Source organism: Lissotriton vulgaris, chromosome 5 (assembly GCF_964263255.1).
Source record: "Lissotriton vulgaris chromosome 5, aLisVul1.2, whole genome shotgun sequence".
Taxonomy (NCBI): domain Eukaryota; kingdom Metazoa; phylum Chordata; class Amphibia; order Caudata; family Salamandridae; genus Lissotriton; species Lissotriton vulgaris.
In genome coordinates, this window is record NC_141693.1 from 347,323,131 (window position 1) to 347,345,498 (window position 22,368).

General features: G+C 40.4%; 1 protein-coding gene across 1 annotated transcript in view; it reads left to right on the forward strand.

Moving 5' to 3' along the window:
- Positions 1 to 13,708, forward strand: part of LDLRAD2 (low density lipoprotein receptor class A domain containing 2) — a 174,225-nt gene extending 160,517 nt beyond the window's left edge. Inside the window, exon 5 of the mRNA XM_086920065.1 lies at positions 10,564 to 13,708. Within this exon, the coding sequence (XP_086776191.1) occupies positions 10,564 to 10,850 (287 nt within the window). The 3' untranslated portion in view covers positions 10,851 to 13,708. The remainder of the gene's footprint in view (positions 1 to 10,563) is intronic.
- Positions 13,709 to 22,368: the final 8,660 nt, after the last annotated feature.

Below are 22,368 nucleotides of genomic sequence, written 5' to 3' on the forward strand. Positions count from 1 at the left end.
GGTGTTCCTGCAGAGGTCAAATAACCTCTTTGGGACCAGAGCTGTCCATAATCATGAACGACTCCATAACCATATTGACTATCTGTCACTATGGTTACTTTCACCTCTTTTGCCAGCTCACATGCTCGTATCAAAGCAATCAACTCTGCTATCTAAGCAGAATGAATTCCTTTCAGACAAGATGCTTCCAACACTTCTGCTACTGTGCAAACAGCATATGCAGCACTTAGAACACCACTCTCTGTTCTCAAACATGATCCCCCACAAACATTACAAAATCTGATTCAATCAAGGGCTCATCTTTAATATCTGGGCGAGGTTTGGTACAGTATTCCAAAACATCCAAACACTTGTGATCAAGCTCACCTTTCACTTCTGCTTCAACGGTTCCAGGCAACAATGTAGATGGGTTGACATTCACACATCTTGCAATTGTCACATTTTCGGCTCCTAAAATTACTTTCTCATAATGGGTCAATCTGCTGTTAGTCATGTATTGTGTTTTTGCTCTTGTGAGGAGTATCTCCACTGAATGAGGTACATACACCCTCACAGGAAATCCCATCACAATTCCTTCATTTTGTTCCAGACTTACACTTGTTGCTGCTACTGCTTTCAGACATCCTGGCAAAGCCTTTTCAACAGGGTTCAAAACAGCTGAGAAATACGCAATTGGTTTTCTCATTCTTCAATGTCTTTGAATTAATACTGACAAAGCACATCCTTCTCGCTCACTGCAGTACAGTTCAAACTCTTTTTCATAATCAGGCATTCCCAATGCTGGTGCTTCACACAGTTTATTTTTTAGTTGTTCAAATGCTTCCATCTCTGTTTTGGTCAAAACAATTGGCTCTCTGATATCTGCTCTTGTCAGTCTCTGCAATGGTTTTGCAATTAATGAAAATCCACTTATCCATTGTCTACAATAATCTACCATTCCCAGGAACATTCTCACCTGTCTTTGAGTTTTTGGTGGTTGCATTCCTTGTATCATTTTAATTCTTTCAATGGTAACTTGTCTGATTCCCTTAGCACTCTTGTGACCTAAATATTGTACAGCTGATTAAAAATTGATGGACTTTTGGTGTACCCTTGTGGAATTCTACAGCATGCTAGGATACGATTTTGGAATCGAAACACAAAAATTGGCTGACTTTCTGGATGCAATGGAACAGTAAAGAACGCATTTCACAAATCAATCACTGTGTACCATTCTGCATCATGAGGAATCTGGTACAAAATCACTGCTGGATTCGGAACAATCGGATAACATGGAACAACACTCTTATTAATTTTTCTCTAATCCTGCACAATTCTAAATGTTCCGTTTGGCTTTTTCAGTCCCATAATCGGTGAATTACATGGACTGCTCTCAATTTCTCTTAAAATTCCCTGCTCAATCATTGTGTCAATTACTGGAGTAATTCTTTCAATCACTTCCGCAGTCATTTTGTATTGCGGTATATTCGGGTAGCTAGCACCTTCTTTTATGGTCACTTTCACAGGATCAACCCCTTTCATTAAACCTATATCCTTTCCATTGAAATCCCACACACTTTCTTTTACTGCCTCTTTTAGTTCAATAGAAATGTTCTCTTTATCAAACACAGGAAACAATTTATCCTGTTCTGCCTCAATCATGAGCATGGTCAATTTATACAAGCTATCTTCATCTGGAGTCTGCAATTCTATGCCATCTGGTGAACAGTATATGGCGCAGTTCATCTTACACAATATATCTCTTCCTAGCAAATTAACAGGACTACTGTCGCACACCACAAACCGATGCATATCTTTGTATGTCCCAATCTCTATTTCAAATGGTTTTGTCAAGGGAGTATTTATTTGTCTGTTGGCTATACCTATAACCTGGATTGTTTCACCTGAGAGGAAGATTTTGAATTTCCACTGATCTAACAGTAGAACGGGTAGCACCAGTGTCCACTAGGAAAGTTATTTCCACATCATTCACCTTTCCGCTCACAAATGGACCTGACTGATCTACCTCAAGAGTGGCTCCAAGCATACACTCTTCTTCCTCCCTCAGGCACCGTCAGAAACCTTCATCCGGCTCACTGCCATTCTCTTCTTGCAACCAATATTGCGGGCACGCATTAACTCTTTGCAGTCTTTTTACCTGCTCACCTCCGCTGAATCCTGTCTCTGCACTCTATTTCTACTGATTTCAACTATTTGGTAGTGGCGGTTGTGGCACCTGACTTTGCTGATTTGCTATCTGCTGTTGCTGTGACTGCTGCTGATTTACCTTAAACTGCACCTATGGATTTAATGATGTATGTTCCCCATTAACTCTAGGCGGACATTTACACTCTCGTTTCCAATGCCCTAACTTGCCGCAATTAAAACATGGCATTTTCTTTTCCATTTCATCAATGTTCCCTACCAATTTAGGTTTGCCTTTAAACCCACTTTTATCCCCTACATTCTTGCCCTCCATTTGTGCCACTTGTTGTTCTGCTACTTTCACTTGTGCCCACATGGCTTTCTCTTATAATTTCTTTTGTTTTGCATCAATCTCTTCACTACAGTGTTTTGCTTGTCTCAACACCTTATCTACTGAACTCGATTGCCAATCCATCATGCTATGTCTAATCATATCTGAAATTTCTGGTCTCAATCCATATATAAATCTATACACAAATTGGCTCATGTCTTTCTCACTTAATTCCTCATAACCACTATACTGTTTGAAAACTAACAACAATCTTTCATAAAAAGAATGCACAGTTTCTTTTGGCTCCTGGGTAGTCCTATCTATCTTTACCCAGTCAGTCTCTTTTGGAGGTATTTTGTTTTTCAACCACACTATCACTTGTTCATACTTTCTCATCACATCCGGTGATGGAGCTCCTGTTTTCTCATCTCTAGGATACTCCTCTCTTGGCCAATCCACAGATATTTTACATTCTGTCCACAAATCTGCTGGCACCACTATGTGAAATAATCCTTCTAAATCAATCCACAATACCTTTGACACCTTTACAAATCTCTCAACTTGTCGGTACCATTCTACTGGTTTTTCTCTTAATCTAAGGAAATCATTTGTAAATGACAATGTATCTTGTCTTCTCCAAGGAACATGTACATATCCTCCTCCAGGAACTTCTCTAATAGGGAATTCTGTTACCACTTTTTCTTTCTCTCTAACTGGAAAAGCTAATGTTGATTTATCACTATTCTCCTCTTTCTTCTTTGCCCACTTGACTCGCCATTTACCTACATCACCCCATTTTCGCAAAAGCACAATTAAATCTTTTATCCGAATTAATCTTCCAGCGGTATTCATGTTCTCAATGTCTCTTTCTACAAATCTACTCTATAAGTTTTCTGCAATGATTTTACTTTTGTAAACTCTATTCCATATTCACTTGCCACTTCTTCCAACTGATCATACATTGTCTTAGCTCTCCATGTTATACTTTTACATAGAAACACGAGCTCATCATCCTGGTAATTTTTTAATCTATCTGTCCCAATCGTTCCAATTATCAATTCCTCCAAATCTACTTTTAATTTGGCCACATCCAGCACTTTTGATTCCTGCTCTTTTAATTTTAGCATTTTAATCCATTCACTCAATTCTCTGTCTTTTGGATCTCTAGGCGTTTGTGTTAAATCTATTTTGTCTGTACTTCTCTCTGGAGTTGCAGAGTCAGATTCTGCTCCTGTCGGAAATGCGCATGTCAAATTTTTATTAAAAGTTAATTTTGGTGGATTTACACTTGTATTCTGCCTTATTTCTGATAAATCTGGATAAGTACTTTCTCTTGCTCTCTGCAGGCTTTGTTGTAATGGAATTGTTAGTCTTGGTTCTCTTATTTTCTGATCATCAAATACTGGTATCACAGGTCCTATAGTTACTGGGACAGTCACAGCTTCCATATTTCTAGTTAGGTTCTGTACCAATTTATGTGCAGATCGTTCATATTCAGACATACTTGGCTGCTCATTGTTTTGCCTTTCTGGGCTTAGAACAATCCTGTGTAAATCATTACTTCGCACAGGGGTACCTGTAATTCTAGCTTCCCCTATTGGTGTACTCTGGACGTATCTCGTTTCTACTCTTTCAGGAAAATCTCTAAAATTTGATGGCTATTCTGATGTTTCATTAACTCTTTCTACTATCATTGGGGCATTCGGAGAAGTCAGTAAAGAACTCGGTTGATATGGTGGCGGTCTTCTATTTAATATTTCCTCTAACACAGCATCCTATGATTCACTGTCACCATAGCCTTGATTCCCTAAGTCAATATTCCTCTTCTTCTCTACACTTTTTTGTCCCTCATAGTCTTCCACTAATCTGACCGGATACATGCCATTGCACATGTTACTGTCTCTCCATCTTCGCATCCTAATCTCATGGGTCTCTCTCCAGAAATCTCTACCTCTACCTCTTGGTCTAAGATGCCTGCTCAATCTTTCGCTTTCCATTTCATGCATCTCATCTACCCACTCAACCAATGCTTCAAACTGAGTTGGTCTAGGTCTCGGTTCAAGTTTCATCATTTTGTCTCTCAAATTCCTCAGAATTGCCACATCAAACTATCCTCCTTCTGGAAAGGCTAACACACCATCATCCTTGGTATACTTTATCCATTTATCCAACCAAACACACGTATGATATCCATATTTCGACAACATGTAAGAATCAGGTGTTTTCGGTGAAGGAAGTATTTTTCCCTCTCTTGTAACTACCTCCTAGTCTTTTACAAATAAGTTTTTCAGACTTTTAAACCATGATGGTTTTTTCATGTCATCGTCATAATAATATGACATTTTCGGTAAACTTTCCCTTCTCTCAAAAGATTGCGTACTATTCTGTTGCTGATTCCGTAACACCAACCTATCACAGCGCGATTCGCATTAGTGCCCCAGTAAGAACACGATGCGTCACTATAGTGCTTAACCAATAGCTTCTGCTGCTTTCTGATGAACCAATCAGCTCCTACTCTGTCTTGGTCATGCGCACCAATCCCAGCGCAACACTTTTGACGTCACCAGCGCTCCGGCAGCGCCGACTGACCCCTCCTTTACAGGGTTTTTTCAGAAAGCCGTATTTACAAGACATTTTACAAAATCAGTTAGTAACTTACACAAAACAATTCCACTAATCTGTTTCGCTAATAAAGTGATAGAATTTTCAATCACACAAGTATTCTGTAACCGGAGTGGACGACGCTTATCTCCTCAGAATTTTTTAGACTCGCCGATAAAGCAACACTACTGGCTTTACCCTTCTATCAGGCAATAATGAACTCGCTTCTCTAGGAAAGCACATACAGAGATCTTTTTCACCTCCTTAGAGACAATCCCAAAGTTTCGCTTGAACGCGTATTGCAATTACATTTACACACGTTCATACAGAAAACCCTATTCACATATACATGAACTCTGTTTTACTAGTAGGCAGCACGTCCACTAACCCACCGTAGAATTCCTCTATTATTAGCAAAAAGAGACGCCGCTCCTTTTACCCTTCAATTAAGCTCGGGTTAAGACCTATTACTTTCCCAGCAGTAAGTTTTAATCAGGATGCACTAAATGATCCCTACGCTTGAAGGCTGAAATTTCATAGACTGTCCTCACCATACATTTATCCTTTCACACCTAAGATCCCTAAACAGTGATATACGACGATACCACCGCAGTATATGACAATACTACTTCTTTGAAACAGACTAATTCACTGTGCAAATTTACCTTGCCACACTTCCTCCGTCTGCAGACAGAGGCACTGGCTTTACCCAACACTTGGAAGCCTTTTCAAAACTACATATAACGTAATACAAACTCAACAGATGTTAGTTCATAATTCTGTACATCAAATTGTATATAGCACTTTATACATAACCCTAGCTAATTTCCTTAGCAACCACTACTCTGCTACCAAGATATAACTGCTACAGCGCGACTCCAGAAATTATTTCTAATCATCACTCACCATTTCCCTGAAACCTTTAAACACTCTAAACATGCACCAGTGGGGCCCATAACACGGCGCATTTACCCTGTTCACTTACACTTGGCTTCAAGGCTTCTGGTGAATCGCAATGGAGAAATGCTGTAACATTTGGTGGAGCGTCTAAACCTATTCAATCTATTTATTATTTATACCTGTAATATTTAAACATTTACCATGGTTTCATTGTAACATTAATTTATTCAGACACACCACCATAATGGCAATGGATCTGCTAGAAAGAAAATTAGGCGTAGGAAAATCACAAGACCAGCTTTTAAGATTCCATTTCCCAATTTTATTAAAAGCAACACTTTATTATGTCTGACATTTATGCATTAGTCAAGTTCAAGTTTCAAAGCTTTATTCGATTATTTTAAAAACAATCATAAAAGCACAGAACAAAATTACCAATATACATACATAAACTCCACACAGTGCTAACTAAAAACGAATTAAAACAGAGAGCTGACACAGGTTCAGTTATAAAAACATGCTTTTCCTAGCATATATTGACTTCAGTATGTAAGTTGCCGTAAAGAAACAAATTTCAGAATCCGCTAGGGAAAAGAGCAACTTCATTGCTGATTTTACCGTTGTTACTGCCCTTTTTCTAAATAAAGGTTTCAAATAAACGACACGTAAATGCAAATAAAGATCACAAATAAGTAAAAAATGGGCAGTACTCTGTTTTGTAACCCCATCACAAGGGCAAGGTACAGAAGGATGGTTCTTTATAGTGGGAAAGGCCACCAATTAGTCAAAATCTTTATTTAGCAAGAATTACTTTATTTCAAAATGATCATTTTATTTACAGCTCAGGAAAATCGCTTTATTTTAGAATTCAGTTAAAGTTTAGCAAAGAACAGATAGTTCCAAATTCATTCTTCCCTAGCATCCCTAACTAACACCCTCATCTTATACTTTGAATCCTGCAAAACAAACAAATAGGAAAAAACATAAGAGTTCTTACATCCAGGAATCGGTCAACAAACGGGCAGCATCTCCGATGGAAATGGAAAAAGCGACCCCTTCTAGCCAAAATCAGGGGTTTTCATACACTAAGGGCCATATGTATCAACATTCCGTTTTGCGATTCCTAAATAGCGATTTTTAAGGAATCACTATTTAGAAATCGCAAAATGGTATGTATGTAGAAAATCGCTTCTTTTTAGCGATTCCTTAAAATTCCATAATTGCGATTAGCAAATTGCTAATCGCAATTAAGGAATAATTTCCCATTCATTTCTATGGGCCAGGAGGCCCATAGAAATGAAGGGGATATTGCGAATCGCAATTTGCTAATCGCAAATTGTGAATATTTTCAAGGGTGCAGGGGTGTCTCACGAACACCCTGCTGCACCCCTGAAAATGACATGTGTGCACATATGGCGCACATACATGCCCTAAGGGCATGTATGAGAGTCACATGGCACCTTTTGATTTTTTTAAAAATGCTTTTTTAAAAGAGTTCGCAACTTACCACCAACTAGAAGTTGGTGGTAATTTGCGATTCCTTAATGGCATTTTGGAATGTTTTTTTCCTTGATACATTGCATTTAAGGAATCGCAAAATTTGGAATTGCTTAAATGCAATCGCAAAATAAGGAATGGCAAATTTAGCGATTCCTTATTTTGCACCAAAAATGTTTCATACATACCATTTAGCGCAAATGGGTTCGCAAACGCCGGAATTCTGCGAATTACGGCGTTTGCCCATTTAGCCTTGATACATATGGCCCTTAAGCTATCTAAAAAAGTAACTAACTTCACCATCTTGTGTTCTGATTGGACAAATTCGGGGTAGATGCGCACTTCCTCACCATTACAGCATTTGTTATTCACATGATTCAGCTAAAATATAAAAGTCTTTTGTTTAGACAGTCCGTGGTGTAGGCGCATCACACTTTAGCAACATTGCCCCTCTTTCCCATGGTTTGGGCATCTGATCATTCATGCTTGGCACCCATCCTAGGTTCCGGGTGAGGTAGCCTTGAACTCTCCCTCAAGCACAGTCAGCTCAATTGCGCTGGCAGAAATCTTTGACGCGCCTGCGCAGACCAATACCCACTCGCAGTAGCTCAGAGCGGCCATTTTCTCACTAGGCCTCACAGGCCACATTTTGGAACTATTATAGAACGACACGTAAATGCAAATAAAGATCACAAATAAGTAAAAAATGGGCAGTACTCTGTTTTGTAACCCCATCACAAGGGCAAGGTACAGAAGGATGGTTCTTTATAGTGGGAAAGGCCACCAATTAGTCAAAATCTTTATTTAGCAAGAATTACTTTATTTCAAAATGATCATTTTATTTACAGCTCAGGAAAATCGCTTTATTTTAGAATTCAGTTAAAGTTTAGCAAAGAACAGATAGTTCCAAATTCATTCTTCCCTAGCATCCCTAACTAACACCCTCATCTTATACTTTGAATCCTGCAAAACAAACAAATAGGAAAAAACATAAGAGTTCTTACATCCAGGAATCGGTCAACAAACGGGCAGCATCTCCGATGGAAATGGAAAAAGCGACCCCTTCTACCCAAAATCAGGGGTTTTCATACACTAAGGGCCATATGTATCAACATTCCGTTTTGCGATTCCTAAATAGCGGTTTTTAAGGAATCACTATTTAGAAATCGCAAAATGGTATGTATGTAGAAAATCGCTTCTTTTTAGCGATTCCTTAAAATTCCATAATTGCGATTAGCAAATTGCTAATCGCAATTAAGGAATAATTTCCCATTCATTTCTATGGGCCAGGAGGCCCATAGAAATGAAGGGGATATTGCGAATCGCAATTTGCTAATCGCAAATTGTGAATATTTTCAAGGGTGCAGGGGTGTCTCAAGAACACCCTGCTGCACCCCTGAAAATGACATGTGTGCACATATGGCGCACATACATGCCCTAAGGGCATGTATGAGAGTCACATGGCACCTTTTGATTTTTTTAAAAATGCTTTTTTAAAAGAGTTCGCAACTTACCACCAACTAGAAGTTGGTGGTAATTTGCGATTCCTTAATGGCATTTTGGAATGTTTTTTTCCTTGATACATTGCATTTAAGGAATCGCAAAATTTGGAATTCCTTAAATGCAATCGCAAAATAAGGAATGGCAAATTTAGCGATTCCTTATTTTGCACCAAAAATGTTTCATACATACCATTTAGCGCAAATGGGTTTGCCCATTTAGCCTTGATACATATGGCCCTTAAGCTATCTAAAAAAGTAACTAACTTCACCATCTTGTGTTCTGATTGGACAAATTCGGGGTAGATGCGCACTTCCTCACCATTACAGCATTTGTTATTCACATGATTCAGCTAAAATATAAAAGTCTTTTGTTTAGACAGTCCGTGGTCTAGGCGCATCACACTTTAGCAACATTGCCCCTCTTTCCCATGGTTTGGGCATCTGATCATTCATGCTTGGCACCCATCCTAGGTTCCGGGTGAGGTAGCCTTGAACTCTCCCTCAAGCACAGTCAGCTCAATTGCGCTGGCAGAAATCTTTGACGCGCCTGCGCAGACCAATACCCACTCGCAGTAGCTCAGAGCGGCCATTTTCTCACTAGGCCTCACAGGCCACATTTTGGAACTATTATAGAAACAAATTCATGTTAGTGATTACATTGAAACCCATTCTGTTTACCTCCCACCATGCTAATTCTTTCCATTATTCGTTACCTAGCAATTTAAGCCACACAAATGCGTTTTATACATACATAATCGACCCTCTCCTTTCACAAAACGTGTACAAAAGCACATTTAAATAGCATTTTATCTAAATTTAAGCGGCACATTAGTATACAACACAATAACATTACATATTAGCTAGTATTATTGCGACATATAAGCAGTATTAGTATTCCCCGTGTATAATAATAAAAAATAATAATGCAATAACGTGTGCATCTTACTCTATGGTTGATTATTTTCACAAAACATGCAATTAGTAAACATTATTGTTATGGGACATTGACTTCATGAGGGGTACACAAAATGTTGTGTTTGCCACCTTGCTCCATCAAAGGCACATACCTTCATCCTATCACCGTCCTCTGTCTCTCCTTGAATATCTATACCATCACGTAGCTATTTTTCATTTCGTCCGAAGTCTCAGCCTCACCTCTTTCCATCCTAGATACAGACGTCATCATCCGCTACGCTTCTCCCAGATCAATATCCCAATTACATGCGCTAATTGAATCCATTCTACCTAAATGTCTAAGGTGCACTAGCTTTACCATATCCACATCCTTATTACTTCTTCTCCTAAACATATTGCAATGTCTATTTAATTCCCGCCTCTTCTAGGTTGTCTTTCTGCTAAATACAGTGATTTTAATTCACAAGTGTGGTTGTTATATATTTGTTGGTTCACAAAGCTTCTTTTTAACTCTGTGCAGAACCTGGAAGCCAGAAACATTATATGTGCTTTGAAAGCTTGTGCTCTCTTAATATATAATGCATTTACTGAAACAAAGGTTCAGATTGATGGGAGACATATTACTTTTTCTCAAGGTGGTGGGGGCTCTTTCACTCTCTAATTCATTGTTCCCCCTTTCTCTTGTCCTCACAGATAAGACAACCTACACATCCCTCTTGGCTTTGTACATTATCCTGGGCTTGATCGTGAGTATGGCCCTACTATTTTGGTGCTGCTGGTCGCCAGGGTGGTTCATCTGGAGAGTCAGTGCTTGCCGCGCCATCCCCTGTTGCAACTCCTTCTGTGCCTCTTGCCACCTCTGCACCCGCAGCTGTGGATGGAAAGACAAGAGTCGGCCCGGAAAAGTGACCCCACAGGACACAGCCAGCGTTCCAGCGACATCAACTTCGCCACACTCAGAAATAAGATCACCCTCCTAAACATATTGAGGGGAGGAGGAAGAAGAATTGAATCTTCCATCTCTGATGCCACCCAGCAGCATAATGCCAACCAATCCTTCCACAACCGCCTTAAACCCTGGTATTGTGACTGCTGCTCTGCCTGCCAGCCGCAGCCAAAAACATGTCTATATTTGACCCTTGAAAGGTGCCTGATACTACATCTTCTTTTGATCGCTATAGGTTTTGGTGGACATGGTGGTCCAAAACTATTATTTGAGTCTTTGCAGCTATTCCTATAAAATAATCATCCATTAATGGGTAATATTGTTCAAATTGCTCAAAATGAAACAAACATTATGTGAATCTTGTTAACTTGCTACGTAATGATGTATGACAGAAGTTATTGAACTGATATCTCAGACCCTGAAGAACGGCTGCGGATGAGGACCTTGGTCTGGGATTCACTGCTATTGAAGGACAAGTTATGAATGACCAGTTCACATCTAGTACATGGTCTTCAATCGTAAAGAAATCAGAAGTCCACAACAGTAGGAAGTCATAAGAAAACTGCTTGTCGAAGTGCTTCATAGAGGATAAGACAAGCCTCAATGGAGCACATTTAATGTCCATGAGATCTACCCGAGGCCAACTTTGGCACACATTTACATGTACATGCCCAATGTCACTCAGAAGCTCCTATGTGGCTCAGCACATCACACTGTGTGGCTCAGCTTGAAGTAAAAAACAATATATTGAACCGATGATGACGACTTCCACTGATGAGCGCTTAACTAGGAATTGTGATTCAAGACAATGGAAGTAAAAAGAACCCAGAATCATAACAAGAGAAAGACCACCATCAATACCTCACACTCAGGACAATCCCCTCCCGGTACACACACCAATATTTATTTTTTGACATGCCACAGTTTCACTGACATTGGCTGGATTTTTACACCTGCTGATAAGCAAGTAGCACACGGTAAAACATAATAATACTAAACGCTGGCATTTTATTTTACTTTTATAGGCAAATTACTTGAGAACTTTGAAAATGTCCTAGGTGTGGCATGTTTTCAAATTATCCTCGGGTCAAGGATAGAAAAAAAGAAAACTTGCCAGAGATAGATTGCACCAATCTGTATCAAAGCAACATGTGTATCTCAACATCATTACCAGAAAGGCATCTTTGAGCTGAAAAGGTGAAACCATAATTTCAATAGACTGGGGTGTAAAAGATCTAAAAGTCCTATTCCATATCATTCGGATCCAACTGAAATGAAAAGATTAAAATGATCACTTTTTGACCTCAGTTTCCACAAATTGACCATATATAGAACCATCTGTCTTGTTATTTGCTTCTTAGTCTCTATGTTGAGTTAAAATACAGAACCTTCTGTCCTTTCTATGCCAGTACATATACGTATACATATTCATTTTTGGCTGCAACCATACATACTAGAAAGAAAGAAACAATTAATCACTTTCTGTCCATGTTTATCAATTTTTCCAGAGAATTTAATCTTCTCTAATCCCAGAGGTGATAAGGGGCAGCGGGTGGAAAGGCATGAATCTTGTGGAGAGGCCTGCTTTCTTCTGAATTGAAGAATGTACCAGTCAGGTTGTAATACTTAACCCATCTGAAAAAAAGGTTTTCTATTTAATCACAATTCAAATCTTTAAGGACCCTGCTTCTAAAAAATTTGAATACTGTGGTTTGACACAACTGACTAGTTAAAGCCCCAGAGATAGATCATATCACAGTCAAGATAACATTGATCGCTAAGTTTCAGCAACGGATTATCCAGGGTTTTTAATAATATATTTTCTGCCGTTTATTTTTCGGACTTTGATCAGTCAACTGAGGAATGTACATAGGTTAGTGCAGAACTTTGAGTGTTAAAGTGAGTATTGTATGCTACTTCTACCTTTATTATTGTCCCAATAAACATTTTATGCTCATCCGATCCATAAACAATGGGTTAAACTGCAACCTCAATATATTGACATGAACTTTTAATAAGCCATGTACTACTAGGTGCTCTCCAAAGTGCATGCATTTTATATTATCAAGTGACAAAATATTGTCCTGCCGTAAAATCATGTTTCTATTAGTGATTGCTTCAATATCTTAAAGGTAACCGTGCATGGGAAGGTATAGATTTATTTATTGTATTATAGTAAATCGATACTCATCTTTGTACTCATCTTCATGAAATTATTTTGGTTGATATTCTGGATACAATACTTTGGCAGGATGATATTTAAAATTTGCTATTGTTGTAGAATAATTGGAATGTTCCAATTTTAATCAAAAATAAAAACCATTGATCAGTTCTCAAAGGTACATTTATTAAATAGTCATAAATGGCTGTTCGTAAATGATAAGGTTTGTTTCTTTCCAAGTCTTGACAGCGAGAAAACTTTAATGAAACAAATTAGCAGTCCCAATGCATTTCGGGCTAACTTGAGCCCTTCGTCAGGCGAATTGTCGCCTAAAGTAATGAAGTAAAAAAGCACGTGTCACAATATGATGAATGAATGTACTTATTATGTAGAAAACGTAGAAAATAACTTTGGTCATATAGTTGTTGCTATGCAAATCAGGAAATTTAAACCAACCTTTCATTTAATTTTTCTATGCATCAATCAAAAATGGTTTACTATTCACTGCCAATGTATTGATGTTTACCATCAGGTTCTTTGTGTCCGAGCAGTCATCATGTCTTTCTAAAAAACATTTGCATCTTTTTAAATGCCAGCAATTTGGTCTGTAGTATTGTATACTGTCTAAAATGGATGTTGTCCATTGTCGTGAAGAAAATATTTAATCACAATAGACCAACTGGTGAACAACACATTTATTTAAGAAATAAAGCAACTCTTTGAAAAGCAAACAGTTCCAGGAGTGTGATTGTTTCCCTTAAACTAGATTTTATGGGTGTGTAATGTTTAATGACATAGAATGTGGATTTTAATGGAGAGATGCTAGTGGTAAGGAGCCAAAGGCACATCTTTTTCAGTTCATGATATTGTCAACCGCATGGAGGAAGTCTGTTACATTTGGATCGCTTTGCTGACCTCATTTCCAATCTTTAACTTGCTACAAGAGGGAAATCTCCAAAATATCTAACTTTGCTCTGATTTCAAAATATATAAGATGCCTAGAAATATGTTTATCTTATCTTAGCAAGATTTCGTGCAAGAAGCCAAAATAAAGGATGGATGAAATTGCTGTTTGAGCAAGTAAGACACTTGTGGAGAAAACTTTTCAATCTAAATACATCTACGCATTGTGGTAGTAGCTCCACTCATCATTTACCCACCAAATGACAGGGCCAACTGGAGCAATTGAGTGGTGTGGCTCATGTTTAGTGGGATTTCTTCTCACTACATGGGCACCTACAAATATGGAAGAGATGCTGCTGCATGGAACGGTTAGAGTCTGCCCTTTCCAGCTGTGCCTTTCTCAAATGGCTTTCTGCTCTACAATCTTCAAGCAAGAATGCCCACTTGACACCAAGGGATCTGTTTTGACGGGGAGGGCGACACCACCCGGGTGGTGCATAAGCAATTAACATTATTTTCCCTTCCCTGGTGGGGCCGATTGGGCCTCAATTGGCCCTCCAAAAAAGGTAAAATGGTGGCTGACATTTTATTTTTTTCCCTTCTTGCTCTGGTTGATTTTGTGCCACCCCTAGATGAAAATGTAATTAACAGTAGCCCCATTGGATGGGGAGTGGCTTCCATTTCAAATGGTGCCCCTCTAACTAGGATTCTGGTGCAGCTAGGCTAATATTCCTGAGCTAGCCCTACTAGGCACCAGGGTTTTTTGGGAGGCTCACCCTACAAGGCATAATTTGCTATCAGAATTTTCCCTTCCCTTGGGTGGTGGATGATCGGGCTCCCTATGTCTAGCATCACCTAACCACTCCACCCTCCCATTGGAGAGAAAATGGTAGCAGCCATTTTTAGGTCTGTCTTTAGCCAAGAGTTCCTGATCTCACTCAAATTACAGGTATAATACACTTACTTACAGGGGGCTTTCAGCAAACCGTTTACATTCATTGGCGTGTTTTGTCATTAACATTTTTCTTCCACCCACTACAACGTACAGCACAGGTCAAGGGGTCAGCCCACTTCAGCCATTGGTTAACTTCACTGTGAATGGCGCCATTCTGTCTTTTCATATTGAGCACATTCTTACACCAAGTAGTACCCTTAAGTACCAGGAACTACTTTGACAATATGTGCTTTTTGAGACCAAGTTTTTCAAACAACATACAAAGCAAAGCAAGCATGACAAAGCAAAAGGCTGGCAACCAACACGACAAACTGGCTTTCCTATGTTTCCTCTTTAAGCATGTTGGAGCTTGGGGCTCTTTACCACAAAGCACATAAACCCACATGAGGGACCCCAATGGAAAGGGGAGAGTCACCCTCTTCCAACAGGGCACCTCTAGGACAGGTTCTTGCTCAGGGATTTCTGCCACATCACGATGCCCAAGCAGAGACCGATCATTGGGCACCAGGAAGATTACTTTTGGGTGGTGGATCCCTAGAGCTGGTGTCACTGACACAGTACAGCATAATTATTTTTCAGCATTTGCTGGGGCACTGGCTCCTTTTACCGACCTTCCCATGGAAGGGAAAATGGAATATAGTTATTGTAATTGTATTTTAGCTTGTCTTAATATGGGTGTTGAAATTTGAAGTATTATTTACCTTATTTCCTCTTGTAAGTTCCTTTGGGTGCTAAATATTGGTGCAGTTCCTCTGCTCAATAGCGAAGACGTTTCATTTACTTAATGAATCAATTTTTTGGTTGTCTCTATTACTTTGGTACAACGCTCTTAGCATTGCATTGCTTTCTCCTTCCTTATCCTATCACACACACGCATTTTAACATAGTAGTTCGATAAAAATGTTTTTCAATAGGAAGCAGAAATAGCTTCTATGTGGATGACTTCTGCCTAGGTCTTGATTCAAATAACTGAGGAGAGCTCTGACGTGGGTTCTGATAATGAGACTGCATCAAAGGGACGGGCTCATGGATCGGAATATGGAAGTGATTTTTCAGTCGGTGGAGTTCTACCCCTCTTCCAATGGTTCTGAAGAACATGGCCTTCCAGCACGGCACGGTAGTTCGCAAGTACAATCTCTGCAGCTGAGAGACAGCAGCAGTGTAGCCAATCCAGAGTGTAGGCAGGTGCTGGGCGGAGCTCAGGAAGAGTGCTCACTTGGCAGCCCCCAAGTATATTTCAGCCACAAATGCCCCTATTCATTGGAGTTGCAAATCTGTTTTCCATTAACTACTTCCATCTTTTTGTTGATAACTTTTCCTTGAGTAAATTGTCCACCAAATGAATTTGGATTCCAAACAGTTTCCAGGGGAAACAAACAGACACTCTGCTGCCTCATTCTAGGACACACCTGTGGACTTCCACTTTAACTGGGGAGTTAAAAAAATGTGGGGCATTAAACTGTTCACAGGAATATTGCCTAAACTGATTTTAAACTGGTGGCAATATTTAGCAGTGTATGCGACATTAAAATGATAGCACTGCCATGGGATTAAATGTTTTTCACAATTTGGTACTTTGTGGAACCTTATTCTCCAGGGTACATAATAGCGGTCAATAAGTATTTGATCCTCTACAAAAGGTGGCTGCTGTTCAGGCAGTATATACCAAGTCAGAGTGGTGGTTGTAGTACCAAGCATGTTGTGCGTGGGCTCCATTGCTTATGCATACAGCCTGAGAGTGCATACTGGAAAGGACTCCAGTGTAAATCTTGCAGGTTGGCCTTGCACATTGGAAATTAGTGAAACAATTGTATGGGTTCTTGTTTACTCACAATTTAATAAAGGTTATAACCTTTATGTGGACAATATCTAAACAAGCTGCATTAAACTGCCACTGTGGCTCGTGGTACAATTCTAAGTCACCACAAAGGATTCCCAAAAAAGACTGTAAGAATCCCTAAAAAGGTCAGAGCAGTGCAATATGTTGCTACAAACTGCTAGCTGTGAAATTCTCAGATGGGAGGGACATACATATGCTCACTCCAATTCATGATTAGAACACTTTTTTCAACTTACGCAAGAGATTACTTACCAACAAACAGACCGGACTCGAATCGCACCACACAAACTGGTGTTGATCCTGAAATGTTCCTATTCTCACAGGTATCTCATCTGTCAATGGGTTTGTCATTCTCCTCTTGGCAACTCCTACAACTTGGATCGCTATTCCTAAGAGGGGTAGGTTTGGGACTACTGCAGATCTCACAGTGGAATGGGTTGCACCAGTATCAATCAAGAATGTAATGGGATAACCGTCTACATCTGACTCCACATTTGGTCCATGCTGGTCTACCTCTTAGACTGCTGCTAGGGTACAGTCTTCCTCCCCCATCAGGCACCGTCATTGCAACGGGTCCGGATCGAATCCGTCCAGAATCTCCATGAAGGGCATTTGGTGATACGCTCGTTTACCCACAGAAATCCTCTGAGGTTGGGGTACCTGCACTAGCTGATTCGGACCCCCCCTTCCCATTTACAGATCTAGGTCTCGTTACCATATTGATAACATCTCCCATCTGTACACCTTCTTCATCCTGAAACAGATTTGCCGGATTTGCCGTACACTCAAGCTTTAATGCCCTACTTTGTGACAATAATAACAGGCTTTGGTTCTTTTTAACGTACTGATGTCTAGCCCTGACTTGGAATCTGTTCCTTTCCCCTGTCCTGTATTGTTCTGTGCAGTCTCCTGGATTAATCCCCTGATTCCGACCTAAAGTTCCTCCATTTGTCTGCACCTGTTCCACTCTGTTCGCATTCCTCATCTGGACCAACATTAGGTTGTCCTTTATTTTCCTGTGCTTCGAATCCACCTCATCGCTACAGTATCTGGCATACCGTTGGACCTTGTCCACTGACTTGTTTTGCCAGCAGATTAGATGTTGCTGGATCATGACGCTAACCTCTGGGTTCAAACCCAGCACAAACATGGATACAAACTGCCCCACATCTTTCGGGTCCAAAGTATCCAACCGACTGTAATGCTTAAAGACTTGCAACACCCTCTCATAATAAGCATATACTGATTCCCTAGGCTCTTGGGTAGTTCGGTCTATCTTAACCTGATCAATATCTTGGGGGGCAATCTTAGACTGTGACCATGTAATTACCTGTTTGAACTTTTTCCTGACCAAAGGTGAAGGACCATGAGTTATAGGATCTCTATCAGGTTCAGTAGAAGGCTAATCAATAGCGATTTTACAAGTGAAGCACAAGTCAATAGGAACCACAATGTCGAACAACATATTCAAATAAATCCACAACATTTGAAATCTTCACAAAGCAACCAACTTGCTTATACCATTCAGCAATTTTCTTCTTCAGCCGTGGAAAGTCATTTGTGAATGCTGCCAAATCACCCCTGCTCCAAGGCACATGCCCTCTGCTTGGTACCTCTCGCAATGGGTAAACTTCAACTCTTGGTATACCTCCTCCTGGTGGAGGTGTATCTCATACCACCCTCCTAACATTCTTCTTCTTTGACCACCTTTCCTCCCATTCATGGAGCATGCTCCATGCACGAATCCCTATGAGCAACTCTCGAATATGTGTTTTCAATCCTATGGCTCTTTTCTCTTCTAGTTACTGATCGGTATAAGTCAACCTATGGTTTCCCTGTAGCATTTTTGTCTCAGACAAATCTACATAATACTTTTGAGCCAATTCTGTCAGTTTCTTATGTGCTCGCCTTGTTTTACTAGTCACATCCTTTGCTACAAACAATAATTCATCCTGTTCATAAAGTTCTATTCTTTCTAAAGACAAGCTTCCACTGATTATCTCATCCACCTCTGCTTTCAACCTCACTACGTGGAACAATTTTGCCCTCACTGTAGCTTTAGTCGTTTCCTGACTTGACACACTACTCTGTCCTTCCCCACTCTGCTTTCTTCGTCTGTTTTCCGATGCTGTAGTCTGTAAAATGTGATGATCTCCAGAGGCTTCCTCATCTGTTCCTACCTCTGATATCCTCCCCAAGGGTCCTCTGATTGGAGCTTCCAACATCCAAATTCGTCAAAGACATTGATCATATTGTACTAGACCCAACACACACCCTTGAAGAGTCTGCAGTAGCTGGCAATGGGGTACTAGCTTCTATGGGCATACAAAATGGACCATTTCCATTCACTGTCACATTTTTTCCTGTGTTGATCATTTCTCCCAATCCTGGCTGCTGTTGACTAACGTTTCTCTCCTCGACTCGGATCATACACAGAAACTACAGGTCCAATGGTGACCGGTACAATAGGGGCTTCCGGTAATCTTATAGCAGCGTTGATGCCACTCGGCGCTGCACCTCCAAATGTTGGTATCCCTGTCCCTTCTGCTCCTGTGGAAATCTTCCACACCACTCCTGCACTGGGACCTGCGCGTGGTGTTGCCATTCTTTTCATACTTGCTACATTCACCAATTCTTGCCTTCTCTTTTCTGAGTGTGGGATGTCTGGTGGAGGACGCTATGCTAGCAACTTGCCCAAAAACTTTCATCGGTGTCGCCCCCATCATCTCCCTCTCCATTCCTGTTTCGAGCGGCCCCCTCCTTTACTAATAGCAGGTACAACTTCTCTCCCTCAATGGGGTCTACTTTCCATCTCTTCGACTGTGGGTCCCATTGTGCATCTTGATATGCTTTCATTGCCTTCCTCATCCCTCCCTGACAATTTTCCCTGTTCTTTGCTTGAGCTACTCGCATCCAAGCATCTCATGCCTCGAACTGTGTTGGTCTAGGTGGAGGACGTAACGTAGACATCACTCCCCTCAACTGATCAAATACCTCTTATCAAAATGAAGCATATTGTGGAAAAGCCAAATCTCCCTCTTTTTCAGTAATCTTATGCTAATTTTGAATCCGAACTATAGTGTGGAGACCTACATTCGTGGCCATGTAATGTGCTGTGGTATCTTCAGGCAATGCTTCCTCACCCACTCGAATCACTACTCCCCTATCTCCCCTATACTGATAACGTAATACTTTAACACATCTCATGATTAGGACAATTTTCTTAGGCTGATAAGATTTCTCACTTCATCTTTCCCGAAGATCACCAACCAATCCCAGCACGGTGTTACACCAACTGACCTATCGCAGCGCAGCACACCCTGACGTCATCCTTTCCTCCTCGCAGCGGTTCACCCCCTTTCGCAATCTGTCTACACATTTTTACTCTCGCAATCAGCAAAACAAGTAATTGTCTGCCTTTCGAAAAGATCAATAGAATCCAATCACTCAAGAACATTTACAACTGTGACCCTTGACCTGCGCTGCCCAATCCAATTGATTTAGTCCACCCCTGTGCCTGAGACTTTCCACGTGATTCTAACAAATCCACTCATGTAAAGCTCCCTGTCTCAGGTGGGTTGTCAATAGCGCTTCACAACTTACCAACAAACCAATGGTCAGACAATTACAACAAACCAGTGTTTTCTACACCACAAATATATCCCAGGATTTTAGGCTACTCTAGAGCTCAATAACCAAAACAAAACAAAACTCTTGGGCCAAGTGCGTCCGGCTCAAAACCATATTGACTCACTCTCATCCCAACTCTGCATGACATCACACAATCAAATCATCACCACAATCTGTCACACTATGCATCCCTATTGATACTCACTCCTCCGTTCACCTCTGTTCTCACCACACCGTCAATCTCAGTCGGTCTCCACCAAAATCCGCTGTTCTTCATTCTCGATCTATTTTTGGGGCTCCATGGATCTAAATATTTTCTAGAGTTTTCTAGATTCTCCCCTCACTTCAAGAGACAACCACCCTGTGCTACCAACTGAAGGAGCCGTGTTCTACGTTCTAGACTTACTCTGGAACCCCTGGCCAATGGTTCTTTTTGTCTGCTTGCAAGTGTGGAGGGGAGAAAATTATAGTTAGCCAATTACACTTTAAAGATTTCAATGGCCCATGACTCTGAAGAATCACAGACTGCCAAATTAGTGTAGTTAGTTTATAATAAAGTCAAAAACAGCTAGACATACAAACACCTCAAAATGAGGGTGTAAAAATACATCGGAAATAATAGAAAGCCAAATCTACGGGTAAAGTTAAGATGGTGTAGCAGGCACAAAATAACTACTTTGAGAATCAGGATGCTAAAGATTATCCCTTGACATCCAGAGTCCCCCTCATTGGAGGTTCATAGGTAAAGATAATTAGTCTATACCTACACTATCACTAATGTGACATCCCTACTTAGCACTTCCCAAGGCAAGTTCTGAAAAGGTGTTAGCTAGTGAAGGCCTCTTAAGAAAACCATTCACATTGAATGGTTCAGGTAGCATAAAGCTACAGAGCTCTTTCTAAGATGCTCTCTCCTCTCAAGTCAAGGCAGAAGTCCCTGGACTCTGTCCCTCACCCCAATACATGAATCGAATGCAAATTCCCAGAGGGCAGTGCGACATCACCCCATCCATGCACGACACCTCCTCGTAGGTAACTTTCCATGCAGCAGCGATGATCCCAGCCTTGGCTCGATGACCTTGATTTCCAGGCTCTCTACGGTGAGAAAGAACATCATCCCACATCATCAGAATTGCCATTCAATGCATCTTCTCCTCCCTAAACCTAACTCCTACAACAAAGACATTATTCTAACTAAGAAAGATGCATTTCTCCACCTGCAACACAAACGTGAGAAAGAGCAAGTTCTGCATACACATGAATTCTAATAGCAAACCCAGCTACAGAGCGACAGGGAGAAATACACAATAGGCCTACAGAATTTGGCCAACATAAGAACCAGTACGTAAATTCATAAACACACGTATACATGATTATTGTTACTGAGCACGTTTAAATCAATGCATTACATAAGCATACAAATCATAATGTTAATTATTCACCCGCAGCATTCTTCCCGTGAAGATTTTAGTGTAATCATACGTAATGGAAATTCAGATTCTCCACATTATTCAGAAATATCTCTATCACTTCGCTTTATACGTTATTACAGTACATATCCTAATGGCACAAATGTTAACATGATAAAAGATTATGTGCGGATGCGGACTACGCCTGAATATGATGCACCCCTACCACGCCAGAGCATTTTGCGCTCTATCAACGGTTTGAGGCAGTTGATAGAAGTGCACAAGCCCAAATATGTAGTTGATATTAATAAGTGCATGAGTGGAGTCAACAAAACCGAGCAGCTCCTTCATACATACGATATGGCTATTAGGACTCACACATGATACAAACTCTGGCTGTCCACCTGATGCAGTTGACAATATACAATGCGTATGTCGTCTATCGTTAGACTGCTAGGAAGACTGATATCCTACGTCGACTTGGAGATGGCCATTCTTGTTAGTCTTACTGCTGTAAAAGCACTATTCTCTATCTACATCTGGATCCGCACTTTTCAGACTGGTTTCCTACAACAAAGAAAAAGAGTCAACCTTAAAAAAGGCAATTGTGCCTAAACAAGAGTTATCTCCGACAGCCCTCATGAACCACCCACT